General features: G+C 63.6%; 1 protein-coding gene across 1 annotated transcript; it reads left to right on the top strand.

The window, feature by feature from the left end:
* The first annotated feature begins 9,540 nt into the window (after positions 1-9,540).
* WFS1 (wolframin ER transmembrane glycoprotein) lies at positions 9,541-19,293 on the top strand. The gene is made up of 8 exons (XM_055138364.1): positions 9,541-9,628; positions 12,019-12,254; positions 14,387-14,472; positions 14,630-14,774; positions 15,525-15,695; positions 16,045-16,125; positions 16,398-16,546; positions 16,920-19,293. The coding sequence occupies exons 2-8, from the start codon at positions 12,020-12,022 to the stop codon at positions 18,726-18,728; spliced, it is 2,676 nt and encodes an 891-aa protein (XP_054994339.1). The 5' UTR covers positions 9,541-9,628; position 12,019; the 3' UTR covers positions 18,729-19,293.
* Positions 19,294-20,009: the final 716 nt, after the last annotated feature.

Below are 20,009 nucleotides of genomic sequence, written 5' to 3'. Positions count from 1 at the left end.
ACAGTGGTGACAGTGATGGAGGTGTTGGTAGAGGTGGTGATGGTGTGGTGACAGTGATGATGATGGTGATGATAGTGGTGATTATTGCGGTGGTTGTGTTGGTGATGGTCATGGTGATGATGATGGTGATGATGTTGGTAAGGATGATGATGATGGTGATGTTGGTGAGGATGATGATGATGGTGATGTTGGTGAGGACACTGGTGATGCTGGTGGTGATGTTGATGATGATGATGATGGTGATGTTGGTAAGGATGATGATGATGGTGATGTTGATGAGGATGATGATGATGATGGTGATGGTGAGGACCGTGATGTTGGTAAGGATGATGATGGTGATGTTGGTAGGATGGTGATGATGGTGATAGCAAGGATGTTGATGATGGTAATTTTGGTGAGGATGTGATGATGGTGATGGTGATGTTGGTGAGGACACTGGTGATGCTAGTGGTGATGTTGGTGATGATGATGGTGATGTTGGTACGGATGATGATGATGGTGATGTTGGTGAGGATGATGATGTTGGTGAGGATGGTGATGTTGGTAGGATGGTGATGATGGTGATAGCAAGGATGATGATGATGGTAATTTTGGTGAGGATGTGATGATGGTGATGGTGTTGTTGGTGATGGTGGTGATGATGATGGTGATAATAACAGAAAATTGGTTATTGTGTGCTAAAATATGCTTCCTCGGCACTGGAATTCATAGTTTCCTGAGGAACCTGGAGGCCCTCGGGACGGGACCTGTGAAGACCCTCTCCAGTGGCTTCTCCACCTTCCCCACTCTGTCAATGGCCTTGTTCTGAGTGCAGTGACATGTCAAACACTGAGAAGGCCTGTGCAATTTGGAGCTCATTCATTCCATCTTACTTTCTGTTTGCTGCTTAGTACCACGGGCTCCTGGCACTTATTTTCCCCCACTAAAGACAAATTCCTCATGCTTTTTTTTTTGTTCAGCTAGATGATTGCAAGACCTTCCCTGGGGACATGAGGACATGGCTCGGTGTTTAGAGCACCCCACAGAGCTGAGTGTAAGCCCCGTTCCGCTCTTGTGAGCCCAAGAGCTCAACCAGGTGTGTCACCCCAGCCCACAGCAGTAATGGGAAGATGACCATGAAGGGCAAGGTGCAGGAAGACAGCCCCCAGCCCAGAGCCCCAGGAATGAGCAGCTTTAGGGGAGACACTGCGCTCCACCCCGTTCTGACAATGTGGTTTGCACTGGTCTGGCCAGCAGGAGAACAGAGTGTGGGGGACTCTGCCTGGGAGCCCCCCTTTGACCCTGGAATGAAAGGTCACACATGCTGGCGTGTGGTGGCTCCGTGACGCACGAGGAGACTGTTGAGGCTGGGACTGAGCGTCCCCTGTAAGCCCGGGGCCATTCTGGAGGAAGACGCCCATCACTGCTAGGAGCGATGAGGCTGGGGGACCGCCACCCAGTTCACCTGGGGGGAGCTTTCTGGAACCTTCCAGCCAGCTCAGCCACTGGCAGCAATATGACACGTCACAAATGAGCCCCACCTGGGCCTGCTGGTGTCCAGGCCCCCGGGACTGAGAAGGAGCTTCCTGCACTGGCCCCAGGGTGGGAACCAGCCCCGCCCGAGGGGGCACAGCATGGCCCACAATGTCCCCTCCTTCTCCCGGGGCAGCTCCAGCTGCTTCCTCACTCCAGATCCCTGCCTGGCTGCCTCCCCCCGCCTTCCCCCCGTGCCTTATTTCAGGGGTGCAGGCTGCGTTCTGCCGTGGCCTGAGCTCAGAGCAAGTCTGGCCCAGGTGCTCTGGACAGCTCCTGTGTGTGGGTCCTGGACTGACTCTCGGCAGTTACATGCTGACCCCAGTGCCCTGTGCCCCAGAGCCACAGAACACGGGTGTGGAGCTGGCCAGCAGGCACCAGGGCTATCTCTGCCCAGCTCCGGCATTGGCACAGCGCTACCTCCGGGGCAGCCCCAGAGGGAGGGCAGGGCAGCGGCCAGCCGCCTTGCCTCCTGCCTCCTCCCATCCTTCCGGAAGGTGGTTGGCTGCTCACACCACGACCTACAACACTCCCAACGGCTGCCCCTGTACGGGCACTGACGGGAAGCTGTGATCCTCGGCAGGGAGAGCTTTCCGGGTAATTTAGATGCGAGTGACTGTCACAGACAATCTCTAATTGCTTCCACAAATATCCAGAGTGCTCTGCCAGCCTGCGCCAACCTGGCCCCACGTACTTCTGAGCACTGTTGACGAGCCACGCAGGGGGCTGCAAAGTCTGGGGAAGAACTGAGTGATTTCAATCCCTGGTGACATTTTCTAAGTGTTGTCATGTCTAAGTTTCTGCTATTGTCTTTTTCTGAAGCAACACCGAGTTCTCTCGCCCACCAGCTCCGGCTCTGGCAGCTGGTGGGGCCGGGGCGGAGAGCCTTCCTGCAGAAGCGAGGGGCAGCCCCACCCCGGGAGCGTGTGGGGGGAAGCCTGGGCCCACTCTTTGGGGGGACTGGTTGAAAGAGAAAGGCCTTTGGCGAACCACAACACCTAATCAGAGAGAGAGAACAAAAGGAAATGCCCTGCCACAGTGGCAGGGTGGGGTGGGGGGAGATGGGATTGGGGAGGGTAGGAGGGATGCTGGGTTTACCGGTGGTGGAGAATGGGCACTGGTGAAGGAATGGGTTCTCAAACTTTGTATGGGGGAAACATGAGCACAAAAATGTATAAATTTGTGGGGCTGGAGCGATAGCACAGCGGGTAGGGCGTTTGCCTTGCATGCAGCCGACCTGGGTTCGATTCCCAGCATCCCATATGGTCCCCTGAGCACCGCCAGGGATAATTCCTGAGTGCAGAGCCAGGAGTAACCCCTGTGCAGAGCCAGGTAATACCCAAAAAGCAAAAAAAATAAATAAATAAATTTTAAAAAAAAATGTATAAATTTGTAACTGTATCCTCATGGTGATTCACTAATTAAAAATAAATAAATTAATAAAAATTAAAAAAAAAGAAAGAGAAAGGCCTTTGATCTCACGCCCTGGGCGATCCCACAGCTGCACCCCTGCCTCCCTGGTGAGCCCGAGGGCCGTGGGGGATCTGTGGGCTGTGGGTGTCGTGGGCTGGCAGCCAGGATGTGGACTCTCAGCGGATCCCTCTAAGCCCCCCAAGTCTTACCTGGGGTTACCCCTCCCCTGCCCCTCAGGGCAGTCGTGACCCCACCTGGGATATGGCTGGGTGAGTGGTGGTGCTGGTTTCTGGGGTGCGATGGGGAGGGGACCCCAGTGGCCCGGCTGTCCCGCTGTCCCTGTGGGGTGAGGCTCCCAGAGAGAGCGCAGGGACCTTCCTCCTCAGGGTCTTGGGGAGCAGGGCAGGATGGGGCTGGTATCCAGATGGGTGTGTGAGCCCCCAAACCACACTCCCCAGAATTCAGCCCAGAGGAGAGGAGAGGGCACACGGGTGGGGGTGCAGGTTCAGGGAGCCCGGCTGCTGCCCCGAGCGGGCTGTGGTCCAGCTCCAGGCCTCCCAGAAGAAAAGGTCACAGCAAGAGCACGTGGGCTAGCCTGTGAGGGACCCGTGTCTAGGCGTGCGAGGCCCTGCAGGACTGTCCCCGGGGCCCAACCCACTGGGACTGGCAGGGCTGAGGGGATAAACTGTGACTGTAAGGGGCCCAGGGGCAGGGAATTTGGGGCAGTGGGACAATAGTCACAGCACCCCACCTTTGTCGCTGGGGGACGTTCTAAGCCACGGACCCCCGGAAAGAGTGACCAGTGGAACGAGGAAACGGAGCTACCGTGAAAACAGGCGGCTCGGGCATCGGGGAATGTGGCTTCTCTTTTAAGCGGCTAATTCTGCAGTGTTCTTGCCCACATCAGAGTGGACAGAGCAGGACAGGGGCCATAGCCCGCAGGCCAGGGCTTGGGGGGGTCTGTGGGCTGTGTGGCTTTGTCGCCAGGACAGCCGGGGGCAGTGGGATGCCCAACTTCCTCCCACGCCTTCCTCTTCTCGCCGGGCCAGGCCAGAGCTGAGGAGGAGGGAATCCAGCGTCACTAGCGGGCGGCCGAGCCCTCGTGCGCGACCAGGCGCGGTGAGAGCACGTGTGTCCTTGGCGTGAAGGGAAGCCTGGGTCAGCATGAGGCGTGGCTGAGGGCTGAGGATGTCTGGGGGGGCCCAGGGGGAGCGTGGGGCTGTCTCAGTCCTTCACGCCAAATTCTGCTGAGGCCCCCAAACTGCCCCTAAGAAGTCAAGTCCATCTTGAAAAGAAGAGAGAGGAAGAAGAGGATGAAGAATGACCACAGGGCCCTCCCCAGACCAGCACACCTGCCCTGCCCCGTTGGAGGGCCCACTGGCTCGACAGGTGCACCCTCAGGTGCAGAGCCAGAGCCGCCGCGCAGGGCTGGAGCAGCTGCTTTCTGCCAGCGGTTGGGTGGGCCAGCGCCAGCCCGGGTCTGGCTCTCGAGCTGAGTGACAGGGTGTTTGTCCGGAGCTAGCCAAGGCCCCTGTGTGCTTGCAGTCCGCTGAGGGAGGAGGAAGCAGGGCCTGGAGCTTGTGGCCCTGGGGTCTCAGGCTCTGCCCTCTCTGTAGGTCTGAGCGCCTGCAGCGACGGGGAGGGGGCTCTGTGGGAGCCCGGCCTGCTTCCCTGGACTCCCCCTGCACCCCATCCTCCGCTCCTTCCCACAGGAAGCTTCCTGCATGCGGGTGACTCTTGGCCCTGTGGGTCGTCTCTGCCCTCGGGATGACTAACTCCCGCCTCAGTGCGGCAGGCGTGTGGGTGCTGGGGGTGTGCACCCCAACCTCCGCCCACTCTGCTGTGTCTCCAGAGACTGCTTGGATGTGAGCTCAGACCGAGGGGGGTGGCTGGCCCAGCTTGGGGGCCGGGGGTGGAGCAGGGCAGGACTTGCAGTCCCGCCGGGTGAGGGCGTGTGCTCGGGGGTCCCGTTTCCTTGGAGGCAGAGGGAGGGCACTGGGCTGGTCATGACGCAGGGGGAGCCGTTCAAGTGTGGCATGGTGGTGCCAGGGTGCTAACTGAGCAGAGCGCACTCGCCTGGCAGTACGGGGCCCTGGGTTGGACCCCCAATGCCGCCGTAACGAGGAAGGAGAGAAGAGGATCATTCCCTGCAGGCTGTGCCCGCCCGCACCCCTTCTTTCGGGCACAGCTTCCTCCCTGGGGCCCAGGAGAAAGCACAGCGGGGAGGGCGCTTGCCTTATATGTGTCTGGCCTGGGTTTGATCCCCGGTATCCCATATGGTCCCCGAGTCCCTCCAGGAGTGGTCCCTGAGCACAGAGCCAGGAGTCATCCCTGACACCACCGTAGACACGGAGCAGAGACATTTCCCCCTTGGCTGTGGCACAGACAGGGCCTCTTGCAGCAGGTGCCCAGAGACAGACTGGGAAGGGTCCGGCCCACTGGGGGAGCACGGGCATGGTACCCCTACTCTCTAGGATGCCCTCAGGAGCTGCACCCTCCTGCTTCCCTGGCCGTACAACACAGGCTCAGCAAGGGGTCCTGATGCGTGCGTGCGTGTGTGTGTGTGTGTGTGTGTGTGTGTGCGCGCGCGCGCGCGCGCTCCAGTTCCACGGTGGGGGGTGGTGTCATGTGAAAGTACAGATCCCAACCTTGGAGGTCTGGGGTCAGGGGCAGCGCTGGGCCCTGCGCCTAGGCGGCAGGGTCAAGGGTCAGGGTGTGAAAGGCTGAGGGAGGAATCTCAGACTCCCACTCCTTCACCTCCGCCCCCCTCCCTGCCTCCCCAGAACCCCATAAAATCCTCATTCCTGGGCTCAGCTCTGGCCGGCCTTGACTTGGGTTGTGCAGCGGTCACACAGAGCCCCCTGCATGGCTTCCTCTCGCTCAGGCTGTTTCTCCTCAGGCCTTGCACAACTTCGCAGTGGCCACCCCAGCCCGAGACCTCAGCTGCTTTGCTCAAAGTCCACAGTCGCTGCGCTGACTCATCCCGACATGCCTCCCTGCACTGCCATAGTGGACCGGCCGTGCCCAGCCCAGTCCGCAGGCAGTGACCCCCGGCAGCTCCAGCCCAGGCACGAGGCCTTTGTGGGTTATGCTTTGATACTCCCCAACCTCCCTCTGTCCCTGGGAAATGTTCCTGCTGGAATTCTGTTTTCTCTTCTATTGAGGTGGTGGGATTCGCAGTCCCGTTAATCGTGCATCATCCCATCCCACACCACCACCGGAGAGCCCACCCCCGCCAGTGTCTGATTCATCACACAATATCAACTTCCATTCTTGCTATGGACATTATTATTTTTATTCTTGTTATCTCAAGTTTTGGATCTTGTCCAATATGTATGTGTATTTTGGTGTACTTGTCGATAGCGCTGAACTGGGGAGGCTTCCTTTTCATCCTCACCTTAGAGGATTTGGGTAAGAAGCTGAGCCCATCCATCCACTTTTCTTTTTTGCCTAATTTGTTTTGTTTTGTTCGGGTGCCATTCCTGGCAGTCCTCGGAGCTTTCTCCTGGCTCTGTGCTCTTTGGCAGTGCCGGGAATTAAACCAAGGACCAGCCAGGCCCAAGGAAGGATCTTCCCAGCCGCTGTGCTTTCTCCTGCCTCCTCTCTGCCCCCTCCATATTTCTTGTCCAAGATGAGCGGTTTCGCTTCTTTCCTGGTCACTTCTTTGAAACTGCAGGCTGTTATTTCTGCTTTTCTGCCCTTTCACCCTACCCAGGCCGGCACCAACTCTCCAGAAACTGTCTCTACCCATTTCCTTTGTTTCACTTGCAATTCCTTGTCATCAGAGTAAAACTGCTATTTCCCTTTTAGTACATTGGAATGATGGGCTGGAGTGATACCATAGCGGGTAGGGCATTTGCCTTGCATGCGGCTGACCCGGGTTCGATTTCTCCGTTCCTCTCAAAGAGCCCAGCAAGCTATCGAGAGTATCCTGCCCGCATGGCAGAGCCTGGCAAGCTGCCCGTGGTGTATTCAATATGCCCAATATGCCAAAAACAGCAACAAGTCTCACAACGGGGACGTTACTGGTGTCCGCTCGAGCAAATCGATGAGCAATGGGATGACAGTGCTACAGTGAGTGATACATTAAGTTGAGTGATGCCCTCCCCTGCTCCCACACACACATCAGATGACTGATTTCCCTTACTTACGCACTGCCCACGGGTTCCAAAGCTGGTCCAGTCCCCGAACCTCTCCCACACTAGATGTGAGTCTAGAATGTTCCGCATCCTCCACTCACGCCATCTCTTGCTGCCTACACTCCTGGGTATGCAAGTTTGACCCTGATGTTCACAGTCAGCAAAGGTGGTTCGGCCTCACCCAAATATGCCCGATGCTTTAAGGATCCTTACTTAGTAGATGTCCTTCACAGTCCCGGGGTATCTAAAGGAAACTGGATTTTGCAAGTCAGGGCTCACCACTGTTTCCTGTTCTCTGTGTGGGCCCCGTTCCCAAACCTCCCGAGATTGACGTCTCCGTGCGAGGGGTCTTCTCTAGCTCTCCAGTAACATGCAGGCCCCTCTCTGGCCTTGCAGTGGGGGATAGCATCTTCTTTGGTTCTGGCGGATGAGACCCACCCTTGGTGAGGGACAGCTCCCAATGGGCACCCCAGTCCTTTGGCTTCCAGGGTCCTGAGGACTCTCCTTCACTCCATTCTCCTTCCCAGGTCCAGTTCTTTTGTTTGAGGGCCACACCCAATGGTGCTCAGGGCTTACTCCTGGCTCTGTGCTCAGGGGTCACTCCTGCAGGCTCGCAGGGTGCCTGAGATCAAACCGGGTGTGTGCAAGGCCAGTGCCTTATCTACTATACTATCTCCCCAGCCCCTGGCCGGCTTTTTGAGGAGCTCTGAAGAATTTCCCCTTTATTCTCTGCATCACTGCAACGCTGCGCGTGCCCTGGCATTCATTCCTCTCAGCTTGGCCTCCCTTCCTTTTCCTTCTAGGCCCCCGAACCTCCTGCCCACGGCCTCTCTTTTCCTGATGAACGTCTTGTGGGTCTCCTCGCTGGTCTGAGGCACTGCGATCTGAGTTTGCTGGGAGCCACTGAAGTTCTCTGGCTCCCTGGAGCACCCTCAGACAGAGGCCCCGAGCTGCCTCGTCTTCTCTTCCTAGAGGCCCGGGTCCTCCTCTCCTCCCTAAGCTCCCGGGATTCTTCTTCCCCTGTCTCTGTTCTCAGCTTACTGAGTCCCTTCGTGGCCCCGCGGCCCCGCCGAGGGGGTGTCGTGGGGTGGATGACACACTGCTTTCTTCCCTGTGCAATGTGGAGGATGCACTGGCAGGTCCTGCTGGGGTGTGCCGCTCGGGTGCAGCAGCAGGTGTGGGGGTGCAGTGAGACAGGAGTGTGGGAAGGGGAGAGTCTCAGACCCCAGTAGAGAAGGAAGAGCGTGGCTACACCCCGACATTAATGAGCATGAAATGCCCACCTTTTTAGTCACATATGGCAGGATTTGCAAATAGCAGATTTGCAAATTTCTAGAATCGCAGGTGGCAACTGCAAAGTGACTTATTTCTTATTTACCACATTGGGAAAGGGTTTTAAAAAATGTAGGTCCCCACGGTGTGGCCCCAGGGATAAATTGGAAACAGCCTTAAGAAATCATTTTGGCACCACAAGCTTCAGACAGGAAAGGGTCTTTCGTGACCCAAACTTCTGCCCCCAGCACCTCGCCTGGGAGGGCAGTCCCACAATGCACCTCGGCTGAAACTCCGCGCGCCCAGTTCATGTTTTCTTGTGGGGACTACTGCCGTAGTGCTCAGAGGTTATTCTGGAAGCAGCACGACTGAACCTTTCCCAGGATCCAAGCTGGGTTCTTGCATGAAAAGCCCTTACTCCGGTGCTCTGAGCCATTGCCTTACCCCAGAAGCTCTTCACTAAGTACCGAAACCCTCACTCCCCCCCCCAACAGGGATAGTATCAGAGTAGTATTTTTATTCTTCCTATGTAGAAACTTTCTGGGCTTGTGATAGTACAGGGTCTGAGTAATTTCATGCAAAGTATGTACTATGTCTGAGTCTTAACTTTACTCTCTCTCCCTCTCTCTTTCTCCCTCCCTCTCAGTCTGTCTGTCTGTGTCATCTCTGGCTCTCTGTCCCAGGGCCTCCCATCCTGCATGAGACGTTTGCCCAGCTGTCCCAAGCCTTGATTTCCTTGTTTGTGAACCCAAGCTCAAGCGGTGAAATGGAAAGTTTCCCCGTGTGAGCGCCGGGCAACAGAACTCGCTCGACCTGATGGTTGATATTGCAAGAGCATAGATGATATCTGGGGATGCCGCCTCTGGGGCCAGGGCGCTGGGTGAAAGGAGGCCCAGGTGGGTTCCGGGGTCCAAGAGGTCAGGGGCCGCAGCGCGGGGCGCAGACACCTGATACCTTTGGGCCCGCCGGGGGCGTGGCCAGACAGGGGCGGGGCCGGGCGGGGCCAGCCCAGAACCCCGCGGGCCCGGCCGAGTCCGCTCGGAAACTTTCGCTGTGGGCGTGTCTCACCCGCCCCAGCGCCTCTAGCAGTCAGGCGAGGCGCGCCGTGATTGGCGGAAGTGCTCTGTGACTGGCAGACGCTACAACCACTCAACGTGGCGAGCCGGCGGCGCGTCCCCTGAGCCGCGTGGCGAGTGGAGCGCGGCCCGCGGTCCCGCCCCCGCCCCCGGCCCGCTCGGGCCCGCTGGGTCAGTGCGGCCGCTCTCCCGCCGCGCGCGGCTCCCCGCCCTCCCGTGAGTACTTGGGGCCGGCCCGGGGCCCGGTTTCTTACGTTCCGAACGGGCGGCCGGGCCCGCAGCCCCGTAATTCTCCCGAAGTTCGCGCCCGGCCGTTCCGCGAGGCCCACGGCGACCCTGCCCGGGCCCGCGGGGTCCTGAGCGATGGGACTCAGTCCCGCGGGGCCCTGAGTGCTGGGGCTCGGTCCTGCGGGACCCGGGGCTCAGTCCCGGGGGGTCCGGGGTGATGGGGCTCGGGGTGATGGGGCTCAGTCCCGCGGGGCCCGGGTGATGGGGCTCGGCCGTCCCCTGGGGCCGGGGTGATGGAGCTCTGTCCCGTGGGGTCCGAAGTGATGGGACTCGGTCTCGCGGGGCCCGGGGTGATGGGACTCGGTCCCGCTAGGTCCGGGGTGATGGGGCTCAGTCCCGCGGCGCCCGGGTTGATGGGGCTCGGTCCCGGGGGGCCCGGGGTGATGGGGCTCCGTCCCTCGGGGTCCGAAGTGATGGGACTCGGTCCCCTGGGGCCCGGGGTGATGGAACTCGGCCCCGCGGGGCCGGGGGTGATAGGGCTCGGGGTGATGGGGCTTGGTCTTGTGGGGCTTGGGGTGATGGGACTCGGTCCCGAGAGGCCCAGGGTGATGGGACTCGGTCCCCAGGGGCCCAGGGTGATGGGACTCGGTCCCAGGCCCGGGGTAATGGGGCTCATTCTAAGGGGTCTGGGGTGATGGGGCTCAGTTCCTTGGAGGGCACCAGCACCTTGGCACTTGGAGCGGCCCTGGACCCGCGTGACCGTTGCACCCCCAGCCCCCACAGGGCGCTGTGGGGGACTCAGGCCCAGCCCCGCTGCGCCCTTGGTCTGGGGCTGGGCAGACTCGGCCCCCGCCTTGGAGCGGAGCCGCAGGTGGGTGTTCGAGGAGCGTTTTATTTTAGTACCAAAGCCTGCACCGTCTTCCGCAGACCGTGAGCGGTGCGATGAAGCCAGTTCTCCCGCCCTGCTCTCCCTCCGAGAGGGCTGGGGCGCGTCCCCCGTGGGTGGGGCTCACCCCCACGCCCGTCCCAGGGGTGCCCCTCCACTGGCTGCTGGCCGCCGTCTCCTGTGTTTCCACGAGATAAAAATATGCCCGATGCTCACGTGGAAAGAATGCGGGCGCTCCGCGGCACGGGGCTGGGTCCCCGGGCCAGTGGCTCCTGGGGAGGGTGGGGTGTCCTGGGGGGCTGCAGTCTGCCGCCCCCGGCCTTGCTCACGGTCACATGCGGGGTCAGCAGCCAGCTGCCCTGTGCTCCGCGCTGTGTCCAGTGAAGGAGACTCAGCAGCCCTGTCCCCTGGGCCCTGTGTCCCAGGAGGGACGAGTCCAAGGAGAGAGGGCTCTGGGGGTCAGCACAGTGGCCAGAGGAGAGAGGGCCAGATCCAGGGCTTCCCCGGGGGTCAGCACAGTGGCCAGCCAATCTTCCATGAGCCCGGAGGCCGTAGTGCATCTCTGTCGGCCGAGTTTGGGCAGCGCTAGCCGGTCCATGAGAGGTTTGCAGTGGACTCGCCCTGGCCCCCAGAGTGCCTGCCCGGGGGGCGTGGCAAGACGGAGGCCTAGTAGCTGCTGCAGCGGGTGGGCGTGGTCACCCTGGAGGGTGCGTCCGGGGGTGACATCGTGAACAGGGCTGTCTGCTGCCCAGTGAGGCCTCACAGAGGGGACACAGGACACAAGGGGCCGAGGGGGATGGCGAGAGAGAGGCCGAGCCCTTGGCCTGCCCTGCCGGGAAGGGGGCAGCACGGCTGGGGGTGAGGGCGTGGGGGGTCTCCTTCGGGACCCAGCGCAGGGGTCTGCATGCCTGACTGCTGTCCAGGGCCCCCTTCCTGTGAGAGACGGGGAGGGTGGGGCCCCTGTCCAGCTCTGGACAGCCGCGCGCCCCGCAGCTGGTGTGGGCCTTGCCCGAGTGCCCGGCCGGTCCTGTGCGGAAGTGCCCGCGCCGGCCGGCCGGCCTCGGTCTGCACCCGGGGCGGTGCTGGCCAGGAAGGGCGCGAGAGGAATGTCCAGATGGAAATCAGGGCCCTCCAGCAGGGCTCTGCTCGGAGCTGGGGGCGCGGGGCTGACACGGCCTGCCTGACCTGGCGGGGGCGACTGTCCCCCACGTCCCCCTGCTCTGCGGCTCGGGACCCTCACTTCCACCCCGGGGTCGGCGGGGCCTCGAGCTGGGGGGCTGGTGGGAATCTGCGAGGCTCCCCCCACGCGCACGGTCCGGCCGCTCTCGGGGGCTTTCGTGCCCTGAAGCCCTGTGGGGGGCCCGGGACCCCCAGGGTGTTTGCTGGGAGGCCCTTTGCCAGGAATCGGGGCTCGGTCGCATCCTCCGTGAGAGGGGCTGGCCGCTCCCCTCCTGCCCGGCCTGGCGGGCTCAGCGCCATGTCGCCCTCGCAGGATGGACTCCAGTGCCCGCACCCCCAGCCCCTCGGCCCTGCAGCCGCCCCCGCCGCCGCCGCCGCCCCAGGCCCGCGCGCGGCTCAACGCCACAACCTCCATGGAGGACGAGAAGACGGGGGTACCACCCACCTCCGCAACCCAGCCCGGACCTGGACCCAGCTCGGGAGACCCACCTGCCGCAGCTGTGCCCCGGGCGCCCCGCGCCAGGAGCCAGGGACGGGCGGGAGGAGCAGGTGAGAACCCGCCTTGCACCCGGGTCCCCTTGGCCTCTGCCCCCTGGGGACTGATCTCGGGAGGGGGGTTGCCCCGCTGGGCCTGGGGAGCCTGGGCAGGGTGGGCCTCAGCATGCAAGGTGCACACGCACTCAGCTCACACTTGACCCACACACTCAGCTCACACTCACACTTGGCTCACACAATTGGTATACAACACACACACTCAGTGTATACACTTGGCACACATACTCAGCTCACACACTCGGCCCACACACTCGGTGTATACACTTGGCACACATACTCAGCTCACACACTCGGCCCGCACACTGAGCACACACTCAGCTCACGGCTCACACAGTTGTTACACAACATACACTCAGTGTACACACTTAGCACACACACACTCAGCTCACATACTCGGCATCACACTCACACTTCTCGCTCAGCACACCCTCACACAGCATGGGAGGAGGAGCAGGAGACTTGCCCAGACACAGGAGAGGTGTGAAGACTACCGGGGTCTGGAGAGGGGAGGGGTGCAGAGTACCGGGGCCTGGAGAGGGGAGGGGTGCAGAGTAACGGGTCTGAGAGGGGAGCGGTGCCTGTCCCAGGGTGTGTACCTGTCACAGCTGGGGGAGGTGGGGCCGGTGGCTGCCTGGGCCTGGGGTCTGAGAGGGCTCTGAGTCTCCCACCCACAGGCCCCTCCGGCCTGACTCTAGGGCTCTGGCAGCGCTGCCCACCCTCTTCCCAGGGCCCATCCCTGAGCTCGGCATGGCTAGGGAGACGCAGAGCCCTGATGGTGAAAATGCTGTGTCCGTCCTTCTTGGGGGTCCTCCTGGCACGGGGAGGGCCAAGCTCATGCATGGAGATGTGCGCATGTGAGGGGTGCAAATGTGGGGGTGCAGGATAGAGCTTTGTGTGTGGGCGTGCGGGGTGCGGCTATATGTGGGCGTGTAGGATAGAGCTGTGTGTGGGCGTGCGGGGTGCGGCTGTGTGTGTGGGCATGCGGGGTAGAGCTGTGTGTGGGCATGCAGGGTGCGGGTGTGTGTGGGCGTGTGGGGTGCAGCTGCATATGGGTGTGCGGGGTGCGGCTGTGTGTGGGGGTGCGGGATAGAGCTGCGTGTGTGGGCGTGTGGGGTGCGGCTGCGTGTGGGCGTGTGGGGTGCGGCTGTGTGTGTGGGCGTGCGGGGTGCGGCTGTGTGGGGGGTGCGGGAGCCGGGGTGCGGTTGTGTGTGTTGACATGTAGACATGAAGCTATTTGTGTAGGCATGTGGCTATGCAGGTGTGCAGGTGGGCGCATGTAAGAATGTCAGGTAGACTGGTGTGTAGGTAGGTAGGTGGGTGTGGGTGTGTGTGGGCATGCGGGCTTTGGGGGACCCTCTAAGTAGGGGCACCTCACTGACACGCCGGGCTCTGAGGAACTGGGGCATTAATCACGCACCTGGATGGTGTGTGCAGAGCCCCGAGACTCAGCCCTGAGGAGAAGGGGCTGGGGGGTGGGGGGAGACAGGGACAGAGGGATGGAGGGAGAGGAGGGAGAAAGGGAGAGTGAGGGGGGAGGGAGAGGGAGGCAGCTGGTGCTGCAGGGCTGGGCGTGGTTCCGAACTGTCTGGGCCGTGGCTGGGGCTGGCCCGGAGGCTGCTGCCGGGACTCCCGCTGTCCCCGGCTCTTCCGGACGCAGCCGCAGAGGGGCCCGGGAACTCAGACCAGGCAGCGACCCTGGGGTTGAGCCTCCTGTGCCTGCCCCTGCTCTGGGGTCGAGTCTGCACTTGGCTGGGGGGGGTGACAGGGCCGGTCCTGCCCCCCATGGACAGTTCTAAAGTGCGGAGAGGAGGCTGCAGAGGGGTCCCTGGGCTGACTGGCGGGCGCAGTCCAGCTCGGGGAGACTCCGGACGGGAGGCAGCTGGACCCTGAGCCCGGTGGCCAGGATGCTGCCCAGTGAGCCGGTTGCTGCGGGCCCGATGCTCTGCCACGCGTGTGCCCGGCTCTGCATTGGGGGGGGTCCGGGCTTTCAGACTGCGCCCCTGTCTTTCTCGAGTGCAGCCTCCGGACCCCCAGGTGTGCTGCAGGCGGGAGCTTCTAGATGCTTCTCGAGGCGCCCTCTGCCCCCTCCCCGGACAGGAGTTTCTGAGGCTCCGTTTGCTTCCCAGGTGAAGGGCCCCAGGGAGAGGCGGAGCCTCCGTTTGAGGAAATCCTGGAGAAGGCCAAGGCCGGGGACCCCAAGGCCCAGACAGAGGTGAGGACCCTGGGGTGGCAGCCAGCAGGCCCCGCGCCCGCTCCTTCCCGCCACCCGCAGCTCCTGGGTGACCCCCACCCCTCGCGCTCACCACATCCGGGGCTGCAGGGGTTGGAGAAGGTTCCAGAGCTCCAGTGAGCGGGGGTGTGGCCTGCAGGTGGGGAAGCGATACCTGCAGCTGGCGGCCGAGGCAGACGAGGAGCTCAACAGCTGCTCGGCAGTGGACTGGCTGCTGCGGGCCGCCAAGCAGGGCCGGCGCGAGGCCGTCAAGCTGCTGCGCCGCTGCCTGGCTGACAGGAGAGGTGAGGGGGGACGGGCCCTTCCTGGGACTGGAGAGGTGAGGGGGGACGGGCCCTTCCTGGGACCAGAGAGGTGAGGGGGGATGGGCACTTCCTGGGAGGGGGGATGGGCACTTCCTGGGACAGGAGAGGTGAGGAGGTTGGGGCAGGGGGTGGGGCACAGGCAGAAGTGGGGGGCTGGGGACTGAGGGGTGGGGTCAGGGCTGCAGTGGCCTCCTGGGTGCTGCGGGTAGGACAGGACGGGCTGGGAGGCCGTGGGACCTGCCTGGACACTCTGGACACGGGGTGGGGAGTCCTGGGGGGCGGGGCGGGGCGGGGCGTGCGGGAGGCTTCTCTCGGTGCCCTGGCACCTGTTCTGGGAGCTGGGCACTGGCTCCCAGGGTGAGGGCCCAGGGCTGGGGGCTGCCGTGCGGGGCGCAGAGACCCCCTGGCATCCAGACGGTCTCCGGCCCGTGTGGGGTCTCTCCCTGGCCTTGGGCCCAGGCTGCGTCTGAGCCGGCTCGTACTGGGAGAGCTGCTTCCGCAGGACCCCTGGCGCCCCGCGCTGCCCCCGTGCCGTCTCACACTGTCCTCCCCCACCAGCCGTCCCGCGCCCTCTGCTCACGCTCTGTGCTCGCAGGGGAAGGACGAGGTGTAGATGTGCCGTGTGGGCTGCGTGTGGGGGAGGACAGACCCGTCCTGCCTGCGTGCCTGGGGACTCGGGACCAGGAGGAGGGCGGGGAGGGCAGGGCCCGCCTGACACCCGTCCTGCAGGCATCACCTCCGAGAACGAGGCCGAGGTGAGGCAGCTGTCCTCGGAGACAGACCTGGAGCGCGCCGTGCGCAAGGCCGCCCTGGTCATGTACTGGAAGCTGAACCCCAAGAAGAAGAAGGAGGTGGCCGTGTCGGAGCTGCTGGAGAACGTGGGCCAGGTCAATGAGCAGGGTAGGACAGCCCAGAGTCGGGGGGGGGGGACGCCCCGGGGTCAGCCAAGAGGGGGGGACGCCCCTGGGTCAGCCAAGAGGGAGGACGCCCCAGGGCCAGCCAAGGGGGGAACACCCCGGGGTCAGCCAAGGGGGGAGTACCCCGGGGTCAGCCAGCAGGGGCGGTGGTTCCCCGGGGTCCCCCTGCAGGCCCAGAGCCCATGTGCATCTCTTTGGGGGCTTGCTGCCCCCCCATCTGGCTGCCCAGGCAGGTGGCCCTGCTGTCTCCAGGCTCTGAGCACCCAGGAGATGGTCCTGAATGGGCTGGGGGGAATGAAGGGACAGACACCTGTCCTACTCTGTCCCCGTAGACGGAGGGCAGCAGCCAGGCCCCGTCCCCAAGTCCCTGCAGAAGCAGAGGCGGGTGCTGGAGCGCCTAGTGAGCAGCGAGTGTGAGTACCACGGCCTCAGGCCGGCCCTACCCCTGCCCCCCACCTGTGGGGAAGGGTCCTGTCCCTGCGTTCCCCTGCTCCTCTCTCGCCTGCTGTCTGGTGGCTCTGCTCCTGTCACACTGGAGACCTCAGGCCCTCGGTCCCGCAGGGCTTGCTGGAGGGCTGTGGGTGGGGGTGGGCATGCCCGGCTGCGGGGGGCAGTGAGCCACACGGGCCGGGCTCACTGGGGCACGGTGCGTGGTCTGGGTGCCCACGCGCCCTTCCCTGTGCAGCTAAGAGCCACATGGCGCTGGACGACTTCGTGGAACTCACCAAGAAGTACGCCCGCGGCATCCTGCCCGCCGACCTCTGCCTGCAGGACGAGGACGAGGACGACGAGCTGGCGGGGAAGGGCCCCGAGGAGCTGCCGCTGCACCTCAAGGTGGGGCTCCAGCCTGCGGGAGTATCTGCCCGGCGGCCCTGTGGGGGCGCGTGCGCCCGCAGGCGTCTGCTGTGAGCCCGCCCTGGACCTCTGCTCACCCCCCAGCTGCCCCGGCCCCCGAGGGCCCTGAGGAGGGTCCTCGCACCCTTGGTGGGTGGGCGGGGGGTCCCGAGGAGTCTGAACCATCACCCGCCAGCCCACGGCACCTTCAGGGGTGCCCAGGTCCTGGGGTCTCACAGGAAAACCACAAGTCTGCACCCCAAGGCCCCAGAGGAGGGGGAGTTGTCATGGCAGAGCGGGAGGGCAGCAGAGGGCGCCGGGTGCAGGGCCGAGAGCCGCAGAGCTGGGCTGAGGTCCCTGGTGCTGCCCCCAGGTGGTGAAGTACCCGCTGCACGCCATCATGGAGGTCAAGGAGTACCTGATCGACGTGGCCTCGCGGGCCGGCATGCACTGGCTGTCCACCATCGTGCCCACACACCACATCAACGCCCTCATCTTCTTCTTCATCATCAGCAACCTGACCATCGACTTCTTCGCCTTCGCCGTGCCCCTGGTGGTCTTCTACCTGTCCTTCGTGTCCATGGTCATCTGCACGCTCAAGGTCTTCCAGGACAGCAAGGCCTGGGAGAGCTTCCGCACGCTCACGGGGCTGCTGCTGCGCTTCGAGCCGCGGCTGGACGTGGAGCAGGCCGAGGGCAACTTCAGCTGGAACCACCTGGAGCCGCACCTGCACTTCCTGCTCTCCGTCTTCTTCGTCATCTTCTCCTTCCCGGTGGCCAGCAAGGACTGGATCCCCTGCTCCGAGCTGGCCGCCCTCTCCGTCTTCTTCACCGTCACCAGCTACGTGAGCCTCAGCGCCTCCGCCGAGCCCTACACGCGCCGGGCGCTGCTGGCCGAGGTGGCCGCCGGCCTGCTGTCGCTGCTGCCCAGCCTGCCCGGGGACTGGCCGTGGCTCAAGCCCCTGGGCCAGAGCTTCTTCACGCTGCCGCTGGGCGAGGCGGTGGTGCTGCACGCCAGCCTGCCCTGCGCGCTCTACGCCTACCTGCTCTACCTCTTCTTCCGCATGGCCCAGCTGCGCGGCTTCAAGGGCACCTACTGCTACCTGGTGCCCTACCTGGTGTGCTTCATGTGGTGCGAGCTCGCCGTGGTCCTGCTGCTGCAGGCCACCGCCCTGGGCCTGGTCCGCGCCTCCGTCGGCTACGTGCTCTTCCTCTTCGCCCTGCCCGTGCTGGTGGCCGGCCTGGCGCTCATGGGCGTGGTGCAGCTGGCACGCTGGTTCCTCACACTGGAGCTGACCAAGATCGCCGTCACGCTGGCGGCCTGCAGCCTGCCCCTGCTCTGCCGTGGGTGGACCAGGGCCCACGTGTCCGTGCTGGGCGTGCTGCGGTCCCTGTCGCGCAGCTCCGTGGTCAAGCTGATCCTGGTGTGGCTCACGGCCATCGTGCTCTTCTGCTGGTTCTACGTGTACCGCTCGGAGGGCATGAAGGTGTACAACTCCACGCTGACCTGGCCGCAGTACAGCGCCCTGTGCGGGCCGCGCGCCTGGAAGGAGACCAACATGGCCCGCACTCAGATCCTCTGCAGCCACCTGGAGGGCCACCGCGTCACCTGGACCGGCCGCTTCAAGTACGTGCGCGTGACGGAGATCGAGAACAGCGCCGAGGCGGCCGTCAACATGCTGCCGCACGCGCTGGGCGACTGGCTGCGCTGCCTCTACGGCGAGCCCTACCCGGCCTGCGAGCCCGGGCCCGCCGCCTCCGCGCCCGCCGAGCTGTGCCGCCTGCGCCAGCTGGCCAAGCACCCCTGCCACATCAAGCGCTTCGACCGCTACAAGTTCGAGCTGACGGTGGGCATGCCGCTGGGCGGCGGGGCGGACGGCCGCGGCCCCGAGGAGGACGACGTGACCAAGGACATCGTGCTGCGCGCGGGCGCCGAGTTCCGGGAGGCGCTCCTGCACCTGCGGCACAGCAGCCTGCTGGAGTTCAGCACCGTGCTGGAGGGCCGCCTGGGCAGCAAGTGGCCCGTGTTCGAGCTACGCGCCCTGCGCTGCCTCAACTGCATGGCCCAGCTGGCGCCCGCACGCCGGCACGTCAAGCTGGAGCGCGACTGGCGCAGTGTCGTGCACGGGGCCCTCAAGTTCGCCTTCGACTTCTTCTTCTTCCCCTTCCTGTCAGCCGCCTGAGCCCGCGGCCCCGAGAGTGTGCAACCCGAGTGTGTGTGTGACCCGAGTGTGTGACCCTGAGTGTGTGGGACCCCGAGTGTGCGACCCGAGTGTGTGACCCTGAGTGTGTGTGACCCCGAGTGTGAGACCCTGAGTGTGTGTGTGTGACTCCCGAGTGTGTGCGACCCAGTGTGTGACCCGAGTGTCCGTGTGCATGTGCATGCATGTGTGCACAGGCCCAGGTGACTTGTGTCCAGGGTGGTACCCCCCACCCTGAGACCCTCGCGCTCCTGAGACGGCATGTCCCCATAGTGCCCTCCTCCGAGTGAAGCTACACTGGCACCCTGCGCCCCACAGCACTTTACAGAGACCCCCACTGCACCTCGTTCCCCTCCTATTTATTGCTGCCCGCCCGCGTGCCCCCGCTCCTGCGGAGCCAGAGTCTGGTGAGTGCGTCTGTCCCGCAGCTGCCCGGTCTGCAGGACGCAGAGAACTGAGCTCCTTCCCTGAAGGCTCCTGTCCAGTACCTGGGGGCTAGCAGCGGGCCTGGGTCCTCCACGGCAGAATAAACACCTTGATGATCTCAGGAGTCCCTGCTCTCTCCCCTCCCCCCTCCCTTTCTCTCCTCTCCCTCTCTCCCTCCCTCTCCTTTCTCCCTCCTCCCCACGCCCCCATCACCATCTTTTTTCTCGTGGGCCAAGGAGAGTCACAGCCCAGCCCGGCGAGGGGCCAGGTGTCCAGCAGGTCTGGCCAGTCCTGGCACTGCATGGTGTCCCCTGGGCCCCACCAGGAGTGACGGGAGAGGCTGGGCCCCCAGGCTGGGCCTCCACAGAGTGGGCACCGTGAGTGGTGGGGCCCGGCCAGGCGCGTGCCATGGAGCCGAGCCCCCTTTCCTGAAATGTGTGATGGGGGCGGGCACGCTGGCCCCGATCCCAGGTTACTGGGGTCACAGGCGAGACTGGCCACCTCAAGGACACCCCGAGTGCCCGTCGTCGTGGTCATAGCGCCCAGACCCAGCTGGCCCCCGGCAGGCCCTGCTCTCTGGGCCTGCCTGCGTGAGGTGTGCGCCTTGCTGTGCGCAGAGGGGGCTGCGGAGGTGGATGGGCTCAGCCTCCTGGCGGTGGGCACCGGCCCTGCCTGGCACACACTTCCCCTGCCCCCAAGCCTCAAGGGCCCGTTTCTGCAGCCGCCCCTTTCCAAAGCGCCCGCCATCTGCCATCCTGGGTCATCCCACTTGGACCCCTACTCGCACACGCCCACGCAGGGCCCGGGGGGCCCGGGCTGAGGGCCCTTTGTCCAGCC

Source organism: Sorex araneus, chromosome 5 (assembly GCF_027595985.1).
Source record: "Sorex araneus isolate mSorAra2 chromosome 5, mSorAra2.pri, whole genome shotgun sequence".
Taxonomy (NCBI): Eukaryota; Metazoa; Chordata; class Mammalia; order Eulipotyphla; family Soricidae; genus Sorex; species Sorex araneus.
This window is presented reverse-complemented; position numbering and strand designations above follow the sequence as displayed.